Source organism: Petaurus breviceps, unplaced genomic scaffold, assembly GCF_028583685.1.
Source record: "Petaurus breviceps papuanus isolate PSGF00001 unplaced genomic scaffold, PetGlider_PUasm1.0 178, whole genome shotgun sequence".
Taxonomy (NCBI): domain Eukaryota; kingdom Metazoa; phylum Chordata; class Mammalia; order Diprotodontia; family Petauridae; genus Petaurus; species Petaurus breviceps.
In genome coordinates, this window is record NW_027185777.1 from 17,543,601 (window position 1) to 17,571,441 (window position 27,841).

At 35.9% G+C, this 27,841-nt stretch overlaps 1 protein-coding gene across 1 annotated transcript in view; it reads left to right on the forward strand.

Moving 5' to 3' along the window:
• GPR158 (G protein-coupled receptor 158) overlaps positions 1 to 27,841 on the forward strand; it is a 446,391-nt gene that overhangs the window by 389,133 nt on the left and 29,417 nt on the right. The window contains exon 7 of the mRNA XM_069086327.1: positions 17,395 to 17,633. Coding sequence (XP_068942428.1) covers positions 17,395 to 17,633 — 239 coding nt within the window. The remainder of the gene's footprint in view (positions 1 to 17,394; positions 17,634 to 27,841) is intronic.

Below are 27,841 nucleotides of genomic sequence, written 5' to 3' on the forward strand. Positions count from 1 at the left end.
TCTATCTATCTATCTATCTATCTATCTATCTATCTATCTATCTATCTGTCTGTCTGTCTGTCTGTCTGTCTGTCTGTCTGTCTGTCTGTCTGTCTACCTACCTATCTGTCTATTTTGTCTGTCTGTCGATCTGTCTATGTCTATCCATCCATCTATCCCTGTATCTATCTATCTATCTATCTATCTATCTATCTATCTATCTATCTATCTATCTATCTATCTATTGATATCAATATCTACTGTATCTCTCTATCCTTATTTATCTATGTATCCTTTGTTAAGGAAGAACAAAACACCCTGACTGCTAAGAGATGACCAATTTCATCTGAAGCTCAACATGTTGACATTAAAGACTTGTTCTAAGCTATAGGAAAATATGCAATTAATGAAGTCTACAAGTTTTCCGTTTGCAATTTAGTTGCTTCATTTCAATAATGGTGCTATCAGCCAGCTTGGGATCACTACCAGCACATCATCCACAGCTATAGCTTGATTGGAAGGCTAAAACTCACTCTTCAATGTTCTCAGATTTCCCTTAGTAAACACTCCATTTGTTCTGTGCTGGAATTAGAGTCAATAGAGTCCATATGGGGGATTTTTTATTTTTTATCTTAGAGTCAATACTGGAGTTTTTGAGCAGGGGAGTATTTTGGTAAGATTTTGTACTAGGATGATTATTTTGGTAACTATAAAAGGATACTTGTGATGGGGTACCTGGGGTCTAGATCAATTTGTGAAACCAACTTGTAAAACCAGTCTGTTCAGTTGTAACTACAATTTGTCCTTTCCCATCCTTGAGCTCTGCCCCTTCTCCCTATCCCACACTCTGCCTAGGCAACACCCTGTGACCCCTTTGTTCTTACTTAATCTCTTCATTTCTTCTCCCTCTTTTACTCTTATTTTCAGCCTCAATCTTTGGATTGGCACTTTCTGCTTGAGTTAGATGCTGCTCTCTCCCACACTTTTGGATAGTATGGGCAGGCCCTGCTTGGTTCTGTATACCATGGCTAAGATAAGGCCCTGGACTTTACAGGAATTCCTGGGTTTTAGCTCAATCCTCTGGTGACTTAACTTATGTTTGGGTCTCATCCTTTTCTAACTTTTCTTCTTGGAAGCTTCTAAACCCATGGTTATCTCAATCTTTTGCTGTGACCCTGACAGTCCTCAAACAGATGCTGGTAATTTCCCTAGTAATAGTTTTGAAAAAAACCTAAATTTTTTGCCTCTCAGGGCTTCTTTGTCCTTTTTTCCTACTGTGGGCCAGACATTGACTATATGTTTCCCTAGCTATCTGCTGGCCTGGCTATATCTTGGCTCTGAATATTTCTGTGACTCTGTTGAGACAGCTCAATATAAAGGTGGGAGTTACGTAAATAACTTGGGGTTTCATTTGCATAGATATGATAATTGAACCCATGGAAAGGAATGAGATCATCAGGACACTAATTGTCAAGGGAAAAGAGAAGATAGCCCAGGATAAAGACCTCTGGAGTACACCTAGTCATAGACAGCAAGATAAGCAGACAATGCTCCAGGGTAGGAGACCAAGTAAGAATGATCAGACAGGTCGGAGAACAATATGATAATAATGTCATGAAAACCCCGGGGGGGGGGGGGAGGGAGTAAGAAATGATGAATACGAAGAATTCAGAGAAATTTAGGAAGAAATATGAACTGATGCAGAATGAAGAAGTAGGAAAAAATAAACACCGTGGCTATAATATAAATTTGTAGAAAAAACCCTATGAATTCTGTAATTATACTGACCAAGCATGGCTCTATAGAAGAGATGAGAAAATGTACTTTCCTCCCTTCTTTGCAGAACTAGGTGACAATGGCTAAGAAACATCGTATAGTCTTCCAAACTCAGTTAAGGGATTGTCTGCTTTGTTTTTTCCTCTACTTTTATTGTTTGTTATAAGGCATATGTCACTGGACTTTGGAGAATTGAGGGCTATATTCAGAAATAAAGGTAATATAAAAACAAGTGGCATCAATTTCTTAATTTAAAAAAGTGATCAACAGGTCAAATGTAAGAAAGTCAAGAAGTATGAGAATGAAAAATATTCATTGGATTTAATAACTCAGAGACCATAGACTTTGGTTTCATCTGCATAGAGATAACTGAATCTATGGGAGCTGATTACATTAACAGGATAGTGATTGTTGAGAGGAAAGAGAAAACTGAACAGGATATAGAATTGTATTCTTTCCAAGGAGAAAGCAATTTCATTTTAGTGGTAGAGTCAGAGGTCAGATTACAAAGGGATGGCGAATGAGTGGGAAGTTAGAAAATGAAGGAAGCTTATATAGGCAACTTTTTTCTAGATTGTCTATAAAGGGAGAGAGAGATTAAGTAAGATAGTTGCTTGAGTGCTGTGGAAAACACAAAGAAGTACAAAGATATGGTCTGTGACCTCAGTAAGCTTATGTTCTAATTGTGGATACAAGCTATATTTACACATAAAAGTAAAATGAATGATAGAAAGAAATGAAAGTTAAATGACATTGATCTGGGTCTCAAAAGATGGGTAAAATCTTGACAGATGGCTACGTAAAGGAAAAGTAGTAAAATCGGGAGACAGATGTGGTAAAGTGTGTATTTAGGAACTGAGGACAGGAAAAGAAAGGAACATTAGGACATTAAAGGAGAAAATGTTAAAGCAAGAGAGTTAATCAATAGGTTTGGAGTGAATTGCCCTAAAACAGATACTATCTAGTTGAATTTTGGTATAATGTGGACACTGAGAATCAGCATTGTCCACCAACTAATTCTTTGGCCTTTGGCAAGTCAGTAAAACTCCGTGACCTTAAGTATATAGTTAATAAAATTGGAGGAGGAAATTAGCCAAGGTGATCTGTAAGACCCCTGGTTTCTTTCACATTCCAGAATTCTAATGTTCATTCCTTTATACTTTTCAAAGGGAACTTAGATTTTTTTCTTTCTTTCCCATATTTTTTGCTTCCTGATTTCACATTTTCACCCTTTGATCAAGTAATAAAGGAGACCTTGAAATTTGGATGCTCCCACTATTGGCCTAAAATAACAAATACATACATGAATGCATGCATACATACATACATACATGTGTCTGTGTGTGTATGACTCTTTTTCCTGCCCTGTTTGTTCATACTAAAAACATTAATATACACAAAAGACAAAATCTTAACAAATAATTGGATTGAATTCTAGGTGGACAAGAGCAAGCCTATTTAAGTGATTAAAAAAAAGGCAAAATCTTCTATAACTTTCACATGGAGTAAATGAAAATTACTTTTGTGCAGGGAATAACAATGTCTTTTTTAGCATAAATATGATTAAGCCTATAGAGTAGCTCATGCTATATTCTCAAATATATCAAATATTCTCTTCAATTTTCTTCTAAGAGTAAAATTCTAAGAAAGTGATGCCAATTTCATTTAATTAAGTAGATTGTCAGGCTGGGGCATCTCTGATGTGGATAAGCTCCCTGACATAGGTAATGACCTTCAATCCCCTTTGCCTTGCTTTATCTGACAGTTCTTTTGATAAGTGTGAGGAATTGAGTTGCTTTAGATTTTACAACAGGATAATAATAACTTGATAACTTTTAACATTCACACTTATATTCCTAGTTGCCATTGAAATCTAAGAGATTAATAGACATTAAGTTAGGCCTAAGGCCTGCTGCCTTTTGTATGTTTTTTTTTTTTTGTTATTACTATTCAAATGGAAAGAGATAGGATTGCAATAGACATTGGCTGGTGAGTAGAAATCCTTCTGCACGTTTTTAGTGGAAAAAAAAATAAAGGTAGACACATTAAGAAAGAGGAAAATAGCAAGCCTTTGGACTGCTAAATTACTTTGTGTGTGTTTGCTCTTGTCAACACATTGAATTTTACAAAAACATATCGGAAGGTTCTGTAGAATCATAGTATCATTGATTTATAGCTGAAAGGTCCAAATCCCTCCTTGTACAGATGAGGAAACCAAGACCAAAGAAATTAAGAGAATTTCCTTGTGGTTAAATGTCAGCAGAACTAAATTAGGGGGTTCAGAGCTGTCAGTTCTAGTCTCATCTTTGCCTCTAAGCACAGGACTTTTACCTGTTACTTACCTAAAACCTTTTTCTGTGCCTCAGTTTCTTCACCTGAAAAATGAGGGAATTGTATATAATGGTCTCTAATCCTCTTACCCAATCTAAAATTCTCAAATTTCTTATCTGACACTTTAACTGAAGGCTCAAAATTATGATACTATATTTTAAAGGGACTTATATGGGCTTTTTTTTTTCAAAGAATCATAGGAATGCCTTATAACTTTCAGATAAATTACAAAATGACTACCATTCTGGATAGGTTGTTGATGAGGAGCTGAAGTGTGCACAGATTAGAGAACTAACAGCTCAGCTTTAGGTACCTAAGCTTTATTGTAATAAAACTGCTTAAAGCTGCGTATGTAGACAGTTGAATTTCATTTTAGAATATACAGAGCTGTTAATAAGAAATCACTGTAGAATATGGCTTCTATAGTTATACTGTAAGCTCACTGGCAAGGACCAGATCCTATGTCATAGTTTGTATGCTCATAATACAGAAAAATTTATGTAGTATCATAGTATCACAAAAGGAAAGTATAATTGTAAGGGACCTTTGAAGACATGTAACCTAACCTTTCCTTTTTTCACATTTAAATTTTATTTTTTCTCAATTATATGTGAACAAAATATTTTTAAATTCTTTAAAAGAATTTGAGTTTCATATTCTCCTTCACTCCTCTTGCTTCTTATTGAGAAGGCAAGCAATTTGATATAGATTACACACATGCAGTCATGCAAAACAGTTCTTTATTAGACATTTTACAAAAGAAAATACAGACAAAAAACCCTCAAGTATGATAACTTTAAAAAAAAACTATGTTTTGATCTTCATTCAGACCCCATCAGTTCTTTCTCTGGATGCAGTTAGAATTTTTCATAGAAATTCTTTGGAATTGTCTTGGATCATTGTATTGCTGAGAATAGCTAAGTCACTTACAGTTGATCATCTTACAAAATTGTTGTCACTGTGTTCAATGTTCTTCTGGTTCTGCTCATTTCACTTTGCCTCAGTTCATGTAAGTCTTAACAGGTTGTTCTGAAAGCATCCTGCTCATCATTTCTTATAGCACAATGGCATTCCATCACAATTATATATCATAACTTGTTCAGCCATTCCAAAATTTATGAGCATTCTCTTGCTTGCTACCACAAAAGCAAGAGGAGTGAAATAGAAACAGAATATGAAACTCAAATTCTTTTAAATTTTGTGGTATAGATGCTTTTGTACACATAGGTCCTTTTCCTTGATCTTTTTAGGGTACAGACATGGTAGTTATATTGCTGGGTCAAAGGGGATATACAGTTTTATAACTCTTTGGGCATAGTTTCAAGTTGCTCTCTGGAATGGTTGAATCAGTTCACAACTTCAAGAACAATGTATTTGTCCTAATTTTTCCACATCCCCTCCAACATCTTCCATTTCTTTCACATTAGCCAATCTGAGAAATGGGATACTTCAGAGTTGTTTTAATTTGAATTTCTCTAATCAATAGTTATTAAGAGCATTTTTCATACTAATATAGATAGGTTTTATCATGTTCATTTTTGAATGAAATGATCCTTTGATATCTCTGATTTTTTTAAGAGATCTCATCTTTCCCATTATATTATTTTCATCTTTTTCTTCACATTGCTTATTAAAGAAAACCTTCTTATCTCTCCTTGTTATTCTCTGTAATTCTGCATTCAGTTGGATATCTTTCCTTTTTTCCTTTCCATTTAACTTTCCTTCTTTCCTCATCTATTTGGAAAACCTCATCAGACAGCCATTTTGCTTTCTTGTTCATTTTTCTTTGGAATTTTTTGTTGTTGTTGTTGTTGCTGCCTCCTATACAATATTGGGAACCTGTGTTCTTCAGTCACTCTATCTACTAGATGTAATCCCTTAAATCTATTTATCATTTCTATTTCATATTCATAAAGAATGTTATTTATTCAATACTTATATGGTCTGATGATTTTCCCTACTTTTTTCAAATTGTGTCTAAATTTTGCAACAAGAACTAATGATCTGAGGCACAGTCAGCTCCAGGTCTTGTTTTAAGTCACTGTATAGAGATATCAAGGGAACATTTCATGTAAAAGGAGACATGATAAAAGACAAAAATGGTAGGGACTTAAAATAAATAGAAGAGATTAAGAAGAGGTGGCAAGAATATACAGAAGAACTAGGAAAGAAAGATATTAACATCACTAATAACTATGATGGTATAGTTACTGATCTAAAGCTAGACATCCTGAAGAATGAAATCAATTGCTAAAAATTAGATTACTGGAGGTCACAAAATTCTACCTGAGATATTTAAAATCCTAAAAGATGATACCGTTAAAGGACTATACACCACATCAAATTTGGAAAACTCAAAAGTGACCACTGGATTAGAAAAGATCAATTTATGTTCCAATTCTAAAAAAAGGACAATGCCAAAGAATATTCAAATTACTGAACAGTTACACCTATTTCAAGGGCATGCTTAAGATTCTGCAATCTAGGCTTCTGCAATATGTGAAATGAGAATTACTTGAAGAGCAAGCTGATTTTTAAAGAAGCAGAGGAACTACAGGCCAAGTTGCCAACATTCACAGAATTATGCAGAAAGAAAGGAGACTTCAAAAAAATCTACTTCTGCTTTGTTGACTAGACTGAAGCCTTTGACTGTGTGGGTCAAACAAAATGTGGCAAGTCTTTAAAAAGATGGGGGTACCAGAATTTCTTACCTTTTTACTTAGGAACCTGTATGTGGGGCAAGAAACAACAGTTGAAACTAAAAATGGACCAACTGATAGGTTTACAAGTGAAAAAGGAGTATGATAAGGCTATATTTTGTGACTTTATTTAACTTTCATGTAGACTACATCATACAAATTATAAGGATGGATGAATAAAAAGCCAGGATAAAGGTTGCCAGGAGAAATACCAATAATTTCAACTATGCAGATGATACCACTCTGATGGCAAAAGGTGAAGAATTAAAAAACCTTTTAATGAGGATAAAAGAAGAGAGTATAAAAGTTAGCTTGAACCTTAGCTTAAAAAACACAGCTAAGATATTGGCAACTGGTTCCATCATTTCCTGGCAAATAGAGGGAGAAGAAATGAAAGCAGTCTCAGATTTTATATTCTTAGGCTCAAAGATCACTGCAGATAGTGACTGTAGTCATGACATTAAAAAAGTCTTGCTTCTTGGAATGAAAACTATGGCAAATATGGACACCATACTAAAAAGCAGAGACATCATCATGCCAACAAAGGTTCATATAGTCAAAGTTTTGGTTTTTCTGCTAGCAGTGGATGGTTGTGAGAGTTGGACTATAAGGAAATCTGAGTGCTGCAGAATCAACACTTTCAAATTGTAGTGCTGGTGTTTGGGAATCCCTTGGACAGCAAGGAGATCAAGTCAATCAATACTTAAATTAATTGAGATGATTTACTGGAAGAACTAATACTGAAGCTGAATTTTAAATACTTTGGCCACATGGTGAGAAGACAGAACTCATTGGAAAAGATCCTGGTGTTGAGAAAGATTAAAGGAAAAAGGGATGACAGAGGATAAGATGGATAGAAAGTGTCGCAGAAGCAATGAATAGGTGCTTAGAGAGACTTCAGGAGGCAGTGGACAACAAAAGGGTTTACTGTGCTGTGGTCCATAGGGTCATGAACAATTGGACATGACTAAATGACTGAAAGACAACAACAAAATAGATAACTTTGATTTCTTCTTGTGAAAACTGCCTGTCCATATCCTTTGACCATTTATCAATTGGGCAATGACTTATAAATATCACTCACTTCTCTATATATTTGAGTAATGAAGCCTATGTTGGAGAAATTTGCTCTAATTTTTTCCCAGTTTCCTACTTTCCTTCTAATCTTTGATACATTGATTTTGTTTGTGCAAAAAACTATTTAATTTGATATGGTCAAAATGATCAATTCTATATCCTGTAATGTACTCTGTCTCTTTGTTCGGTCCTAGATTCTTCCCTTATCCATAAAACTGACAGGTAAAATAGTACCTTTTCCTCTAATTTGCTTATCATATCACCCTTTATGTCTAAATCATGTATCCATTTTGATCTTATGTTAGTATATTGTGTGTAACCCTTCCCTTTTATAAATGAGGAAAATGGAATACAGCAAGGTTGGATAATTTGCCCAAAGTCACAGAGAGAAGAGCATCACACTCAGTTCTTATGATTACAATTAGCAAAGTGGCACGGTGCACCAAAAAAAGAGATGAGCTTGGAACCAGAGGACCCAAAACTGGGTTATGTCACAAGTCACTCATGTGATGATGGACAAATCACTTTAACTTCTTTATTTCCCCATCTTTATAATAAGGAGATTGACTCAAATCCCAACTTTGGCAGGAGGATTTTCCTGGTCCTAGCTGCTCAGACTTTCTCCTTTCACGTTATGCTCCATTTGTATGTACCGAGTTATTTCCGTGCTGTCTCCCCATTTAGAATGTATACTCCTTGAGGGCAGGGGCTGTTTTTGCCTTTTTTTGTATCCCTGGTACTTAACAGAGTCTGGCACATAGTAAAGACTTGGTAAATGTTTATCGACTGACTGCCGAAATAGATGACTTCTAAGATTTCCACCCCCATTCTATGATCTATCTTATGATTCAAGTTTAAAAATTAGTTATAGTAGAGAAAGCTAGATGGTTCTGTGGATGGAGTACTGGGCCTAGAGTCAGAAAGACCTGAGTTAAACTCCAGACTCACATACTTACTATGTGTGACCCTGAGGAGGTTATATAACTTCTATCTGCCTCAGTTTACTTAAACTATAGAAATTAAGATAATAATAATAGCACCCACCTGATAGGGTAGTTGTGAAAATCAAATGAGATAACATTTATAAAATGCTTAGCACAGTTCCTGGCACATAGTAGACACTTAAATGCTTATTCCTTTCCCTTCTCCCTAATAGATCTATGGAGAATACTATTTAATGCCAAGGATTTGCTTGATCGGCTGGATGATACAGTTCTCCCAGGCCCACTTCTTTTCAAGAACTAGTCTGATACCTCTTACTTAGAGAGAATTGATTCAGTCATGCTCTGATAGGATTAAAGAATAAAAATAGTAAATCCTTATTGTTCATCTTCTCCTTAATTTGGCTTAGAAGATAAATGAATAAACCCTTAATATTTGTTTCTTTAAATATGTTCCTCCTCTGCCAAGGTGCCTTTCTTAGTGTATACTGATTTACCTAACTGTAGCTGAGGCCAGTAAAAAAAAAAAAAAACAACTGGAAACCTAAGGCAGCTGGGTGGCACAGGGCATGGAGGCAGGAAGACTTTACTTTAAATACATTCAAGTCAGATGTATACAATGAGTGATCCTGAGGACTCCCTGACACCTCAAATAGGTCTTTAGAGAGTTGCTACTGATGAGTTATCTGATAGTAGCTGACTAAAGACTGCTAGAGAGGAGGGGAAACCTGGAATTTTTCACTTGAGAAATTTCCTAAACTGAACTACCTTTATTGAATGAATGAAGTATTTATTAACTATGTGCAAATTGCTGTGCTAAGTGTTGGGGATACAAACAGAAACCTAAGACAGTCAGAAAGGACCTCTCTTTCCAGAGTGTTTTGATAAAATGCTGCCTGTACTACTCTTGTCACCTATATTACTCTGTGTCATAATAATTTGGGCCTGTGTTATCATCCCATCTAGATCACAACTCCTGAAATGCACAGATTATAGATTGTGCTTCTTTGTAGCTCTCTCCTCCTCACACTCACCTCCTAAACCTTCTTGTACCTTGGACAGTACCATATAAGTAGGTATTCAATAAGACCTGTTTTGGGCAATTATATTTTCACTGAATACATCATGAATTCTTAGTCTTTTTTTTTTTTTTTGTCATGGACCCCTTTGACAGTCTGGTGAAGCCTATGGACTCCTCAGAACGTTCTTAAGTGAATTAAAATAAAATATATCATATTACAAAGGAAATCAATAACAGTTACCAAATTTTAAATAAAAAACCAAGAAAACCAAGCTGATGGACTCTGGTTAAAGAACCCCCAATACAAATGAAAAATTTTAAGGTTCCCCCCCACCAAATTGCTCAGGTAAGATTATAAAACCAAACACTTTCCCTATTTAAATGTTGGCTTGGTATAATTTAATTAATTAACCAAGATTAACCTAAACAATTGTGAAGAAAAGTCTTAATGTATTAGGACCAAATGTCCAGGTGATGACTTAGAGTCTTCATAAAATAAATAACATGGTAACTTGATTTTGCCATCTTTGGCATGATTGTATGAGGCCAAGTTGGCAAAGATATTCAATGCTGGAGAATTATTTATTTTCTCTCAATTGCTTGGATAAAGACTGTCTGAATGAACTGCTCTTTGAGATCTGAACCATCAAGTACCAGAACATTCCCACTTTCTTTAAGACCAAGAGTTGTTTTGCACAGAAATGGAGATCATTAAACTAGGTTTCATTACAGGGGACTTCTTTTGTAAACTGCTAAGTGAGGATGGGATTAAGGATAACAGGGAGATAAAGAAGAGGTTGTCAGATAAAGAGTTTCCTGTCTGCAATGTTCTAAGTGGAGATTCTAAAGAGGAAAAATAAATAACAATCTAAAACAGAAGGTAGTTTGGAAGAGAGCATTGAGTATGGTGCCAGAGCATGTGAGTGAAAGTCCTGGTTAACTCTGTCACCTTAAGCAGATTAATAAACTTTTTTTTTTTTGCTTTAGGTCTTGCCATCTGTAAATGTTGGGTTTGGATTAGATAACTTTTGATGTCACATGTAATGTTAAGCTATGAAAAAGGTATGGTAGGCATGGACAGTACAGCTATTCTAATCATCTATGATGTTAGAAGACCAGCAAATTTGAACTCTTATCACTTCACTCCCTGGTGTATTATGTGAGAAATTAGGAAGGATTGTACTCGTAATGTGAAGTTGGTCTGAGTAACTTGGCCTAAAAAAATAAATAAAGACAGAAAGTCATACTGGAAGTGACAGACTTTTAAAGGTACTGCTATAGGATTGATTTTCTATATATATTTTAGAAAAGATTCTAAAAGCCACTATTTTTACTTCATTTTTTGACTTGACACTGGAGACAAATCTAATCAACTTTAAAATCACCTGTTAAAAAAAGAGAAAATCACCAACATAGAAAGTATAATTGTAGGTCTTCTTTATTACTAAGACATCTTTATTGATTGAGCTCCTTACTATCTGGGTCTGCGTGACCTTGGACAAGTCAGGTGAACATTTTAGGTTTCCAATTCTTCTACTGTAAAATGAATTAATTTGAATGGCTGACTTCTGAGGTGTCTTCCACCTCCAGATCTATATTCCTAATATCCTCTCTGGTCTGTGCACACATTGATGGAATTATCCTTAATAAAAACATGAAGTGGGTAATAGACTATCACAATTTTCTACAGAATACACACACTTATAGTCATACAAGTAATGGACTGATGTGGAGAATATAAGACCCTTTTAAAATCATTACTTTTCTATTTCAGAGAAGTACTGACTTGGTAGAGCAAAATGCAGAACTAGGAGATTCTTCTATTGCAATCTCCTTTGCATCTGTAACATTAAGATTCTCCAAACTATGAAATGATGGATTTGCTAAATGTTTCCTTTCATTAAACATTCAACAGGCATTGTTGTGAGGACACAATGGATAGATCACTAGACCTGAAACCTGGAAAGCATGGATTCAAATCCAGCATCATACACTTACTAGATGTGTGACCCTAGGCAAGTCACTTAACCTCAATCTCCTCCTCTGGAAGATGAGAATAATAATAGTGTCTACTTCCCAGGGCTGTTATAAGAATAAAATGAAACACTCCTTTGTAAGTGCTTTGCATACCCTAAAGCACTATCGAAATGCTAGCTATTATCATCAAACATAACAGGTAGGTATGCAGTGGATAAAATGCTGGGCCTGGATTTGGGAAGATTCATTTTTCTGAGTTCAAGTCCGGCCTCAGACACTTAGCTGTGCACTTCTAAGCAAATCACCGAACCCTGTTTTACCTCAGTTTCCTCATCTGTAACATGAGCTGGGGAAGGAAGTGGTTAACCACCCTAGTGTCTGCCAAGAAAACCCTAGGTGGGGTCACAAAGAGTCAAACATGACTGAAAGGACTAAACAACAATTGTTAAACACTTGCTACATGCTGTGTGCTGTGCTAGGTCCTTAAGTACTAAGGATACTTTGACAAAAAGGAAACAGCATCTGCTCTTTAGGTATTTGTTTTCTATTGAAAGGGAAACAGCGTATTCATTTGCACAGAAAGTTAAATACAAAATAATTTCTTGGTCAAGGGAGGGCCGAAGAAACTAGAGAAATCATGATACATTTCCTGTTAGAGGTGACACATAACTGAGTTTTGAAAGAAGCTAATGATTCTCTGAGGTGGAGGTGAGAAGGCAGTACATTCTAGGCATGAGGTTAGCAGAGACATTTTTTTACAAATTGCAGATACCCAAAGATGGATTGCTATGTACAGGCCAGTTTGGTTGCCACATACATTACATCAAGCAAGACATAAACCAGGGAGACATGCTTCCTTAGAGTAGTCATGAATGTCATAGAGGATTCCTACATAGAATCTAAACAGGATTCCAAAATTTTAAATCCCTTCAATTCAACAAACAGTTATTAAGCTCTTCTGTGTATAAGGCATGGGGCCTAAGTGCTGGAGATTTGAAGACAAAATCAAAATAATTCCTACCCTAAAGAAGATTACACTCTACTGGGGTAAGAAAATGTGTTCAAATGTAAGTAAATAAAAAAAAAAAAAGATGTACAAAGTAAAAACAAATTAATTTCAAGGGACAGGAGAAGAAAAAGTCCTCATGTAGGAGGTAGCCCCAATGCCTTGAAGGATGTTAAGGATTCCAAAAGGTCAAGATAAAAAAGGACAATGTTCTAGGCATGGTCTGTTTATAGGTTGTATTGCAAAGATCTGGCAGTGAGATATCAAATATCATACTGGGGGAGCTGCATATAACCCAATTTGATTAGAACGAGTATATAAGGGAGAGTAATATGAAATCAATTTAGAAAGGTAGGCTGCAGCCAAATTTTAATGGAATTTAAATTCCAGTCAGAAGGTTTATATTTAATCTTAGGGACAATTAAAATAATATTTTTAAAAAAATCATCCAGGGATCACAATGTCTCAGAACTTAAAGGAACTTTACAAATACTCCTAAGATCAGACTGACAGGGAGGGAGAATGAAAACAGATGGATGGCCAGGGCATTGTGCTGTTGCGCATTTAATATTAAAACAACCGAGGAAGGCCTCCAATGTGTGTGGTGAATTCTCTATGGAAGATTTGTGGAAAGGTGAAGTTTCAAAATATGAGAAAGCATGGGGGTGGGGAGGGGAATGGAGGTTTCAATCTTTGCTAGTAGAGATTTACACACAGAGAATATTGCAGATGTAAATATCAAAGCCTTAGCCATTTATGACTATGGACTTTCTGGGGATTTTTGCGAGAGGAAATGAATATAGTTCTGTAGATATTGAGGTAGGAAAAGGGAAAAAAACTACATTTTATTTTTTTGCTGAAGGGGAATAGAAAAGTTGTAAGGAAATAAATATTTGTTCTTTCTAAAACCCTGTTATACTCACAGAGATATACTTCAAATCACATTTTTTTTTGTCTGAAAATTTAAGCAATGGGTAAAATCAGCTGGGTAAGGCAAAAGCTGCCACCCTTTGCATAAATAGATCTCAGAGCTGTTAGGTAGACAAAGAGAGGCCCACTTTAGGGATCAGTCAAATAGACTATTTTAATGAAATTAGAAAAGTGAGAAGGAATTTTGGAGCGCAGAGACCTTGGACAAATCAGTTAACCTTTTCTGGGGTCCAATTTCCTTGTCTATATGATAAGGACATTAGGCAAAATTATATTTAACACTCCTTCAGGAGCTAATTTATGATCCTTTGTGGAGGTCCGGCCTCTTCTACTCCTATCATTAAGAGGCCCATCAAAACAGAGTTGAGTCTGGGGAAGCAACTGAGAAAGGAAGGGAGAAATGGGAATATAAATAGCAACCATTTTGCTAGGGAGGAGTGTGGAGGGAGAAGGGAGGAGAGAACTGACAAGGAGGGTAAGAGAAATGATGGAGGGAGTTGGTAGAAATGAAGGACTGGAGTAGTGACTTAGAGAGGGCCAACAGCGCCCCCTGGGGATAAATGTAAAAAAAGGAGAGAATTTTTTTTTTAAGGATAAAGCAAACATACAAGAATTCTCCAAAGCTTCCAAAACACTATGACCAATGATTTTTAAACTAAAAATAAATGTTTATTAAACAGCAGTTATATTCAAGGCACTGTAGTAGCTCTTAGGAATACAAAGATGAAATCAGATGTTAAAAGAAAATATCTTAAACAAGTGATCATAATACAGTCTGGATAGAACAGTGAGTGCATTGGAAATGAATTACTGATATAACCCCAAAGCCATTTTGGAGACAATATCTTACATTTCCATATTTTGTAGGCTTATACTTAATTTCATGAGGAGCAATATGAAGAGAGGAATATTTGACTTAGAGTTAAAAGGTTCAGAAGAACTGGGTTCAAAGCCTGAATGCATCACTTAATAGTTCTGTGTCTTTCAGCAGAATTACTTCCACTTTTTGATTCTGTTTTTTCCAACTATAAAATGAGGAAATTGGACTAAATGATATCTAAAGTCCTTTTCCAACTCGAATACTATGATACTAATTCATTTGATTCTCACAACAGTCTCATGATGTAAACAAGGAAGATATTAGCATCCTACTTTTACAGCTAAGGAACCTGAGTCTCTGAGTTCTTAAGTAGTATGGGTAAAGGAAATAGTTCTAGACTACAAGTCCAAAAACTTCAATTTGATTTCCACATTTGCTACTGATTCCTCCTATCATTTTGGAGACAACCCAGGTCTACTGACCTCTTTGTTTGTTCAATAAAGGATTCAGACTAAACATTTTTAAAGGTTTCTTCTCTGAATTCACTGATTTACATCTCTAGTTAGCGGCAAAACTATTGCTAGAGTAAAGGTCTTTTATGTGAGAGATGTGCTAACTGCCTCTTGGTAACACTTTGCTTGCACCATCTCTGAAGGCAGCAGTCCTGCATCCTTGACATCCCTGTGCATTTGCTGTGTATGCTAACACATCTGTTGTGTTGTGTTTGAAGGAGGCAGAGAGGTTCTATTGTACCTTTCTCCATGCAGTGTTGGATACTAGAACTGGCATGGACTCTCCTCCTGCACACTTTTCCCTCCTTTTCCTACTAGTTATTTCAGGTGTGTAGTTCTTGTCACCCCCTAACTAGATTAAAAGTTCCTTGAGGGCAGGGAGTATGTCTAATATTTATTATTCTGTACTTCCTCCATAGTGTTTAGCCTCGTGTTGAGAATATAGTAGGTACTTAAGAAATATTTGTTAATTGGTTGCTACTTTGCCCTGGTCAGACTACCTCTGGACTACTAGGTTTGTTTTGGGGCACCCCATTTTGGAAGGACATTGATAAACCTGAGAGTGGCCAGTGGAGAGTAATTAGGGGAGTGAAGGGTCCACAGTTCATGTGACAGAAGAGTCCATTTAAGAAATCAGGGTCATTTAGCCTGAAGAAGAGAAAACTTGGGTGGTTCCTGGGGGTTGCTCCAATGATGTTCAAATATCAGGGCTTTTTATGGTCTAATAAGAGTAATAAGAAGAAATAGACACAAAGAAGTCACTGCAGAGCAGAGTGTGGTGATTGCATCAAAGACGTACAAAATATTAAGATGATTTTGAGAAGGATGAAGGACAAAGTAGCTTTTAACTTCAAACACACTTTAATAACTAAAGAACAAATAATGTAATGATACATGTAAGAGAGTGGTTATAATTAATTACATCATTATTCTACAAAATGAATGTTTGGTAAACCTAGAACACAGAAGTGACAAACAAAATATTATTTTCTTATACTTGACAAATGCCCCTTTGATGAGCTTACATACATCTTTTCATTGCCCAGAGTCACCATTTAAATAAACCACTGAGTTGAGTACAGTAGAGTTAGCAAAGGCACAATCTATTCATTTGCCAAATTGGATGAACATAATCTTGTTAACACTTCAAATGTTATCATTGTTAAGTGCCTGCAGATCCTCCTCATCTCTTTTAACCTGATTTCTCTGGTTTCATTCCACAATCTGAGCATTGTGAAGTATCTGGCTGAGTCTCTAGGGAAAGAGATGCAGGCTGAGTTGTTGTGACTCAGGTCTGATGTGTTCAGGAGACAGAACAGCTAGCCTGAGAAGCTGTATTATCGTCCTGCCCTGAATGGAACTAGAGAAGTAATGGCATCTGGGAAATGAGACTCAGTGCTTTTTGAATGAAGGATCCTCATGAGTCTTTTGGTAACACACTAAATCATTCCTTAAATCGAATGAAGAACTTTTCCCAGAAAAAAAAACAAAACCCTAATTATCTATGTTCTGACTCAGTGTAGCTCCTTAATGCTATAGTCTATTACATAAAGCTAGTGTTTGAATTGAAACATTGACTGTTTTCATTATTGTTTTTGGCAATAATGTAAAGTACTCTTGAAGGAGGATCTTGTGAATAAGTTTCAGAAAGCTCTCAATATGCTACCACTGCAGTAAAAATGAGACCAAAAGGCTAGGGGCAACATATAATTATGTGCATGAGAAAAAATCCAAGAAAGTAATGTTCTGTTGTTTAAAATATCTCAATCATAAAAGGCTAGTTTTGTCTAAGTAACAATAATTGCCTTGAGATTTGTCTAAGTCCCCGGTATTTTTCCCTGGAAAAAAATAAAACAAAACATTGTAAAGAGAATCTGTGACATACTTGAAAAAGTTCCCCACAAGATAGCCTATTTCATTATTAGAAAATAAATTAGAATGAAATGTAATAAGAGTTATCCAAATCTTAACATTTTATCTGACTTGTATTAAAAAAAGTTGCAACAGCAAACTTCAGAAGAGGTGGTCCTTGGTTTTTGAAGTTGCCAAGCATCTAATAGAAACAGTACCATATTTGGAGACAGAGAACCCTGAGTCGAACCCTGACTTTGTTATTTATCAATTAGTTGTGTGACCTTGGACAAGTAGACTGACTTCTCTTGGTCTCAGCTGTCTCCTCTATAACAGAATGGAGTTAGATGTCTAAGATCTCTCTCAGTTTTAAATCCCTCAGTCCTATTTTCCTCTAGAAGGACTAGGTATCACTCAATTTCTTCATTTTTTACACAGCTTACCCTGTAATATTCCTATCATTTGCTTTTCCAGGGTTTTGAAGGTTTTCCTTTCACGAACAGCTCAGCGTATCCCCTATATGACTGGTGGCCGGGTCATGAGGATGCTGGCAGTGATTCTCCTGATAGTATTTTGGTTTCTCATTGGTTGGACTTCAGCTGTCTGCCAAAATTTGGAGAGGCACATCTCACTAATTGGACAGGGGCGAACATCAGACCACCTCATCTTTAACATGTGCCTCATTGACCGCTGGGATTACATGACAGCAATTGGTATGTAATTGTTTTTGTGATTTTTTTTTTTTTTGCTTCTTGGAAGGCAGGGCAATTGGGGTTAAGTGACTTGCCCAAGGTCACACAGCTAGTAAGTGTTAAGTGTCTGAGGCTCAATTTGAACTCAGGTCCTCCTGACCCTAGGGCCAGTGCTCTATTCACTGTGCCCCAGTTTTTATGATTTTCTTTTTGTTTACTCCCCTCCCCTTTTTTCTTTTCCAAAAGATGAAAGATGACTTGTATGGGAGTCTTAAGAAATATGATTTCATAGTTAATGAAGTTTCATAGCTAAATGCTTGGTGATTATTTCACATTGAGACTTCAGGGAGACCACATTATAAAAAAGGGTAGAAATTTTTTAAATGTGCAAGGATAAAAACTTGTGTGAATGGTGTGTATACATTTCTTTCTATGATAGAGGGTAATAAAAAGAAAGTATTCCTTTGGAGAGGACATGTTTGTGTAAAGCATAAAACTGACTTTCTCTGCAGTTTTCCCTCTCACATTTATTGACAAATGTGTATTAAATGGAGAGTACTTTTCTACATGCTAATCAATGTATTAATTTGAAATTCCACTGAAAAAGAACTCTTTTTGCCCTCTAGAAATGACCTGTTGATGATGACTGACTAGTCCAAGGCACTCTTGACCCTATATTATTTATCTTTTTCTTTCTGTTTTCACAGAGTTCTGAAAGTCAGTGGGATTGGGGGTACACTGGAGAGGCGATATAACCTATCTATATTACATTTTTTAAATTCCTTAGAGATTTAAATTATTTAAAGTATATTGGAAATATATTCTGGATCATTTAGGGGAACAGCTTCTATCATGGAACATGTTACTAAAATTTATGTTCAATCAAGTAGCTACTTTGAATAAGGAACTATACTAGGTGTTAGAGCAGGGTATTTCTAAGACAAAAAAGAAGAGATGAAATAGTTCTATATTTCTACTAGGGGAAAATATGCATATGTTGATAAAATATAAGATATATACAATGAGAAGGTAAGATTATTAACACTTGGGGAATCAGGAAAGAACTGTAATACGAGGTAGCCCCTGATCTGAGGCTTGATGTAACTAGGTTAGAATTTGATTGTTTCTTAAGAGAATCTAAACTTCCCTTCCCATGACAGGAAAAGCAGAGGGGGTGGCACAAATAGTAAATGAAATTCTGAATTACAAAAATGCAAAAAGATCAGCTTTTCAGAAGGCATAAAGCAAGATGCATCTATATTTATACAATGTGCAGCAATGTGAGGGACAATAGATTTCTGACCCATTAGAAAGAATGCAGTTGAGACAATAGCTTTTAAAGCAACTGTTAGGATATTTTAAAAGCTATAAAAAATAAAATTACATTTATCAATTAAATTAGCAACATTGATTATTCAATCAATAAATACTGGTTGATTAATCATTGGGATTTATTAAGAACCTACTATGTGTCTTACACTGTACTAGGTGATATACAGAATGTGTATGTGTGTGTGTGTGTGTATGTGTGTGTGTGTGTGTGTGCTTTTTTACTCTTGCCAGGGTACTTATAATTATGGAGAAAAGCAGTAACACATGTAAAATAAGTAGAGCATAATTAAAAGCTAATTAATATGGTACTGACTTTAAGTATGATACTAGCACAAAATATAATATCATCCATACGTATTGCAATGGGCAGAGAAGACTTCATGGGAAGGTTGTTGGAGGCTTCAAGTTAAGATGTTGAAGTGAAGTGAAGTGAATTCCAACCCTTCCAACAAACTTGCTAGTAAATATTTAAATGGGCAGTAGATGAAGAAAATGAAAGAGAAGCAACAGGAATCAGTTCCATCCAGTCCAGGACTGAACAAAATGGCAACTAGGTGGGCCAAAGGAAAGAGAACTAAAGTCAAGAGTCGAGAAGTTAACATCCCTTCTCAGATATTTAGTAGCTGTGTTATCTTATCATAGGCAAGTTACTTAAACTCTCTCAATCTTGGCTTTCTCGTTTGTAAAATGGGCATAATAATAGCACCTACTTCATAGGGTTGTTGAGAGGATTAAATGTAATAGTATGTGTAAAACATTTTATAAAGCTTAAGGTTCTGTGTAAATGATGTTATTATTAACCCTACAAGAAGGTAGCCTACAAGAAGACTGCAAGTGATTGGAGTAGGAATCCTCTGTGGGGATGAAGGAGAAGCCAATTTCATATCAACAGAATCTGAAGTCATTGCAGTCTTGACTTTGATCTTTTGGAACCAAAAGTGAGGGACAGATCCAGCACCTAGTCACTTGTCCATAAGATAATCTTGGCATTGCACCTGTCCCTGGGGGCCCTCCAAGAGACCTGAAGGCAAATCTGCCACTGAAGTCAAAGTGGAGGAAAGGGCCAGAGCATTTCCCATGCAGCTTATGCTCTGGGGAGCCTTCTAGGGGCCCCAAGACTAGCCTGAATTCCAACATCCAACTGACCTGGGGATAATGCATGGGTAAGGAGACAAAAATGGGATGAGGCCAACACTCACACTGGGCTACAAGGAGACAGGCTCATAAGCCTGTGAAATAGGACAAAGCCTGATTCCAGCCACCTCATCCAGAAATGCAACCTCAACCTCTATACTACATAGATGATAAGACCCAAGTTCCAATCTAGGAATTGAAACTAAGAGAAGAAAACTTCAAATTAAATGAAAGTTATTATGGGTTAAGAGAAGCCCAATAGATAATCCCAGAAGATGACAATAATTGAACAAAAATATAAGTAAAATCCCAGAGGAAATAATGGTTTGACCACCAGGACTCCAAGAAAGACTGAAAGAAATAAAACTAAAGATAAAAATAAATGAATTAGAGCTCTTAAGTGGAAAAAAATGGTATGATTACATAAGCTTAGAGCATAAGGAGGGAGAAAAATTTACCTGAATAGTGGACTTCTTATACCCCTCTGAACTATGCTGAAACCACTTAAAAGAAGAGAAATTTTGGAAAATGATATTCTAAAAGACATAGATTTCCACTAAAGGGTAACATCCTAAAAATTGAATGTAAGACTATAGAGGAAAAAGTAGAACTATGATAGAATAGAGGACTTTCAAGCATTCTTGGTTTAAAAAAAAAACAGAGCTGAGGAGAATATTTGAAATATTTGAAATTGTATTCAATCTCAGCCTTGAGTAGTAAAATTTAGATTGCCAGAAGAAAAGGAGCATAATAAGCGATGGAAATAATATAAACAAAAGGGATTGAGCTTAATGGCCATTCAGACAAAGAGGCAAATGACTGACTAAAGCAAAGTTCAAAGGTGAAATAATAGGAAATAAGTTGTTTAGAAAGGGCAGTGGTATATCATGCAGGTCCATGGAAGCCAGGCAAAGAATGAACTCAGTTTAGTAGACATAAAGGAAACATTTTAAGTGTTTGTGTACAGAAATGTTACATGCTAAAAGCAGTGTTTTATGAATATTGATCTATAGTATTGGAGTAAAATAAATGAAGAAAATAATAAAAATAACATTTGATATGTTTCATTTTAGTATGGTTGGTTAAGAGAGATGAAAGCAAAAGTTGGGAAACCAGAGGAAGGAAAGGATACCAAATGTGAGATTAAAGAGAAAAGCAGAGGAGGTGGGGGGAAACGTGGAAACAGTAGATGAGACAGAGGTATATAGTTAAATGTTCACAGCTGCTAAACAAACCCAGATCCACAGAAACAAGAGAGACAAAGACAGAATCAGAGATGTCGTGACAACACAGAGATAGTGTGAATCACCAAAAGCAGTATTCCCATATTAAGGTCTTTTAGGATGTGGCTGATAAATTAGAGTTTTCTTGTGTTCTTAACACTGTAGATAAAGAATGGAGTTATCTCCTGTTTGTGTAGATTGCTGGCTTTATCAAGTTGGCAAGGGCAAGACCCAGTCTTCATGGGAATTCACCTGCAGGTTTCCCTATTCCTAGTATAATACATACAGAGCTAAATATTTACTATTTGCTAGTTGCAAGTATCAGTAAATCTCAAACTAATATAAAACAAAACCAGATCAAAGCAAGCCTCAACACTGTTAGTTTCATTCTATTAAGTAGTTAACAAGTATTAACTAAGCATCTGATAGGGTCTTGTTTATTCTGTTCATAATGCTCCCCCTGACACTAGCATCTTGTGCTGATCACATAGTGGAGAAATCAAAGCCAAGGCTCTGGGTAGAGAGGAAGCTCAAATTGTGGCAGCCGGAAGAGGAGAGGGGCAAGGAAGACTATCGTCATTGACCTGCATCTCTCAGATCAAATTCTCCAAAGAAGGCTTGGTGTTTTGCCACCACCAAAGGGAAATAAGAGAAGACTTCATTTTTATAAAGTTATTCAGAACCAAAGGAAAACAAAATAAGAGACTATCATCCTCCTTTAATGAAGTGAGTGGCCTCTTCCTGGTCCTCTGCTGGTTCAATTTTACTTCACAGAGAACTTTCAAACTGCTTGTAACTGAGCCAATCAAGAAACCAATGTGACAAAGCAAAATTGGACCATAAGTAAAGTTTACCCTTGGTCTTGTTCTGCCTCCTCTCCCCACTCTCCTCTATGCCAACCCAAATACTTATATTTTATCCTATTTTTGATGGTGTTTTGCTTTCCTCTAGCTATTAAACTAATCCTTGCCAATGGGTTTACTGATTAGGGCTTATTTGAATTTTAATACAGGCTTCTTGGAGAGTGGAAGAGGCTAGTGGCAGAGAGCTATTTGGGGATGCCCTATGCCTAGCACCCCTTCTGTCACACCGGATAGGCATCCTTCTAATCTAACTCTTCTGAAGACCATCTCTGAGTGCTAGTAATCCATGCTTTCACACAGATGTATTCTTTCCATTTTTGCCCCATTTTCAACAAGATAGCATCCAAATGATGCTGCATTTAGCTCCCTTGAATTTAACATTTTCTAGTACATAGCATATGCCCCCTTTCAGTTCCTTGTATACACATTTCCCTAAGTAACATGTTTACCACAACATTCTCCTATACAGTCTGTGCTACAAGAATGCTACCAAATGTCTTCAGTCAGGTAGTGAGCTAGGGCTAATAGCTTGTGAGGTTAACAGTCTTCTCTGGTATGGTTTGTTGCTCCTGATTTCCTGGGGAGAGCATTCTCTATCCTTTTATGCTTCTCTCCATTCTGCTTCACCTTCCTTTGCTCTCTGACTTTCAATGTTTATCCTAAAATGTGGTGTCCTGTAGTGAGCACATTGCTTTGAATGTGGCCAGACCAGGCTAGACAGTTGAGAGTCTGGTCAAAGGATGTTACATTGTCATTTTTCAGTCCAAGATTTATAGAACTTTAAAATGTCAATTTGTCATTATAATTCATAGTTCAAATAAGCGACATGAAACTCTTTAAAATAATATTATTTGGGCATTTTATTTTCTTTGTATAGAATTAATTACACTAGCTGGGAAATACACTGAGTAGAATAGATAATTCTAGTTCTTCAAATACTCAGGAGACGTGGTAAAAAAATGTGTAGCAGCAAGCACATAACAACAAGCACAGCAAGATATTGTAACAATTAGTTTATAATATACAACTCTGTCTACTCTTTGATACCCTGAAACTATCTCTGATGGGCATATTTCTGTAACTACTCCTAGTTCTTTTCAAGTTAGATGAAATAATGATTTCATTGATCAGATAACTGTTACCTAATGACCTCAAGATTAAGAGGACCTAATATCCAGTTCTGGATTTATCACTTACTACATGTGTGACCTTGAACAAGTCACTTTACTTCTCTTGGCTTTAATTTCTTCATCTGTCAAAGGAGGGAGTTGATCAAAGTGACCTTTAAGGTCCCATCTCCCTCTGAAATCTATGACCCTAAAATAGCAAGGACTTCTCTCTCAGGTTTGGAGAACAATGGTTCTCGAGAAGTTAGCAATTAATATTTTAGTTCTATATAGTATTGAACTTCAACAATTCACTGCTAGGGGCGGCCAGGTGGCGCAGTGAGTAAGAGCACTGGCCCCAGAGTCGGGATGACCTGGGATTGAATCTGCACTCTGATACTTAGCACCACACCCAGAAATAACTGGCCTTGAGTGTAACCTTGAGTAAGTTACTTAACCCCAATTGTTTTAAAAAAAACCACAATTCACTGCTATATCTGCACTTCCAAAAAACAATTCTTTCCATGTAGCACCAAAAGATGTTAAGTACAGAAGAAATTCTGAAGTGAGGACAACCCAACTTGGAACATATCTTGATGAGTAAAAATCTTTTGGTCATTTGCTTGCATCATAAACAATAAACTGTTAGTAGGTTTATGCTTATCATGAATTTTGTTTAAAAAAAGTTTCCTGCTGGAAAGAACTACTAGATAAAGCTTAAGTACCTCATTAATGGTGTACTGTTAGTCTCTGTATAGTCTGAATTTGCTGTTAAGTTCTGTTCCTGGAATAATTAGTATAGCTCACCAATTGCAGGTACAGTTGGCTAGAGGACACTGATTAGATGCTCAAACTTTTCTTTCATTTTCCCCTTGAAGTAAAATGTACTTAACCATTTCAAATCAATCATTGTTTATTAAGCACCTACTATGTGCCAGGATATACAAGTGCATGTTTCAATGGCTGGATCCTCACTCTCCCTTTAAATTCCCAGTCCTTTGGAAAGCACCCTGGGACACTTTTCTCATGGCATATTTTTTCTTAGTATTCTAATTGTATGAGCTCCTTGGACCTTCCTAGTAGTTTCCACCTGAGTTCTATTTTTTTAAATGAAATGATGTTTACATTAGTGTCATTTTTAGGATTTCACTTTGTGATGACTGCAGAGCAATACAGAATTTGAAGTCACTCTTAAATTAGCATTAGTAGAGCTGATAATAATAATTCACATTTGTCTAGCACTCATGTTTTACAAAATGCTTTCCTCACTATTCTGTGAGTGTAAGTTAGGTAGTTCAGGCCTTACTATGCTGGTTTTTACGTATGAAAAAGCACAGCCTCAGTAATGTTAAGTTATTCATCAGTAAGACTAAGAAATCCATTTTAATGAATTGAGCTCATAAAATCTGATAAGTCATTTTCATTCTATTCTGCTTTAAAAGAAGAAACCTTGAAATGTCATTGTTATATAGTTAAAAGAATAATGGATCTGGAGATAGGGGACTTGATCTGGAACTCAAACATTTATAACCTGTATGACACTGACAAGTCACAGTCCCTTTGGACTTGCTTAGTATTAGGTTCAGGCTAAATGACTGGATCTGTTTATGGTTCTTAATATAATTCTCTATCTGGTAGGTACTTTTCTTGCTTTTAAATCAGGATCAGTTCTGTCACATACTCTCCATCATGATAGTATTAGTTATCAATCAAATGGCAATTGTCTTGGGTAATTTTTCAATTGTCCAACTCTCCAGAAGGGAGCTGTCCTCAAATGAATACCAGACTTTGGTTCTCAGATCTTGGCTTACCTGCTACTTCAAACCCTACTTCTCTCTGTGGCCCAACTCTCAGTTTACTTTGCCTATTAAAGTTAACAAGATGTTCTTGAAAGTCTTTTGTCTCAGTTCTACCTATTTTTCTCAGGGTAGACATTTACCTGTCTATCTACACTTATCAGCCAAACCCTGCATGCATGCATACGTGTATGTGTGCGTGCATGTATGTGTATATGTATGTATTGTGTGTATGTGTGTATGCATGTATACATAACACACTACTGTGACTTATAATCTGCCTAACAGAATCTTCCATATTGTTCAATATTCCACATTGCTGAGTTAACTAACTCAACATTTATTAAGTGTCTATACTGTGCAATTTATTGTCACAGGGGTGGGAAGAGACAGAAAAATGAAGGCATAGCTCCAAGTCTCAAAGAGATTACAGTCTTATAGAGGAGGTAAGACAAAGAGATAGTTTTAATATAATGTGATTTAGAATATCATAAGAATATAAGTAGAGTGAAACATGATAAAAAGATTCTGAGACCCTTTTAGCCTATCTTGATATCATATCTCCTGAGAAAAAGTACTCCAATTTCTATTTTATTTTAGTTTGTTTTTTTAAAGCAATTGGGGTTGTCACTTGCCCAAGGTTACATGGCCAGCTTTATTTTTTGTGTGGGTGTTAAGTATCTGAGGCCGGAACCAATCCTGGGTCCTCCTGATTCCAGGGCTGGCGCTCTTACTCACTGCGCCACCTAGCCGCCCCACCAATTTCTATTTTCAAATGGAACTAAATATTTAAATATCTCTCTTCACATATATTGATATTCATGGTTTGGTATAACTGTAACTCTTAAGTTTCATTTGTATCTTTTAATATTTAAATGTGTTTCTCTAAAGAAATGAAACATTATGATCACTGAGATAGCTTAGCAATAGTATACTAATCTCCAGATTTACCCTACTCATATAGCCAATATCTTTGCAGTGTCTCTATGGCAGTGACATGTTCACCATCATGTGAGTATTTCTCATGATCTTGGGATCACAAATTACAATTTGGACTTGGTCATTATTGCCACTCACCTATATTTATTGAATTAGAAAGATAAACAAGGGATAGAGATAAGATTGAGAGATAATTAAATGAAACAAATTGATAGTCTTGGGTTCCTCTCCATTTAGGAATATCAGCACATTTTCATGTTTTAAGTAAATTCAAATAGAAATTACTCTCAGATTCAAGAGTGCTAATTAGCTTCCTTGGACAACTCCATTTCATAGCAAGAATCCAACAGAGACTACATAATCTTTGCTTTTTCTTTCCATATTGACACTCTCCTCTCTCTCCTTCCACAAACACCACATTTCTGAAGCACAAGAAGCAGTTTGCTCAGTTATTTAATTAGGTAGTATGCCAATGTTTAAAAGTGACTGAAAAATAAGGTAACAGACTTGGTTATGCAAGGAAAATCTAAAATAGCATCAGTTCCTGAAGATTTAAATATAATTACCTTAGAAGATCAGACTGTGTTATGACAGGATGAAACTTAATGTAAGTAAGCACTATGTAATCAGCATTAGGAGGGAATAGATTAGTTTTGGTCTACGAAGGACTTAGATTTCTCTTCATGAATTTTTATCTGTAGATTTTCTTCCACATAATTTCATACAGTCATCTAACTTCTTTTGAAATTCATTTAATTCAAAAATATTTAATTTTGAACTATGCACTGGGAATATAAAGATTAACCAAGTCATTGACCACTAAGGAGTTTGCAATCTAACAAACATTTCCAAGAACAGAATGGGTTGTCTCAGGAGGTAGTTCACTCTCCACTTCTTGAAATTTTCAAGCAGAGGTTTAATGAAATCTTGTTGGGGAAATTGTAAAGGAAAATTTTGTTCAAGTAAATATCAAACTAGACAACTTCCAATGTTCTTGCTAACCCTGAGAATCTGAATGATAGTGTATATACATAGATAGATTATACAGATAGATAGATATAGATATGTGTGCATACATGTATATGCCAGGAACACTTATCTCCTTGACTTCAAATCTGGTCTCAGATACTAACTAGCTTTGTGACCCTGGGCAAGTCACTTAACCCTTTTTGCCTCAGTTCTTCATACATAAAATTCGTTGGAGAAGGAAATGGCAAATTACTCTAGTATCATTTCCAAGAAGACCTCAAATGGGGTCACAAAGATTCAGACACCACTGAAAAATGATTGAACAATAATGTGTATGAATTGGGAGAGACAGAGAATAAGAGAGAGAGAGAGAGAGAGAGAGAGAGAGAGAGAGAGAGAGAGAGAGAGAGAATGAATGAGAACACAAGGGATAGAAAGTGGAAACCAGAGAGAGCCAGAGACAAAGAAACAAAGACAAGAGAGATTAAATTGTGTCTCAATTTTATTTTATTTTATTTTTTTAAGCAATTGGGGTTAAGTAACTTGCTCAAGGTTACACACAGCCAGTTATTTCTGGGTGTGGTGCTAAGTATCTGAGCCGCGATTCTATCCCCAGGTCATCCCAATACTGGGGCCAGTGCTCTTACTCGCTGTGCTACCTGGTTGCCCCTCTGTCTCAAGATTTTAAATTTAAAATTTTAAAAAGACATTTTAAAAGACTTAAATAAGGGGTGTTAGAAATTTTAAAATAAAATGTTAGATTTTAAGAAATCCTCCAGTATTTTTAAGACTTTTAAAAATGTTTATTAAATGTAACCATAGAGACTTCCTTATTTGAAAGTTTGACAATATCAAAACAGGTAATAA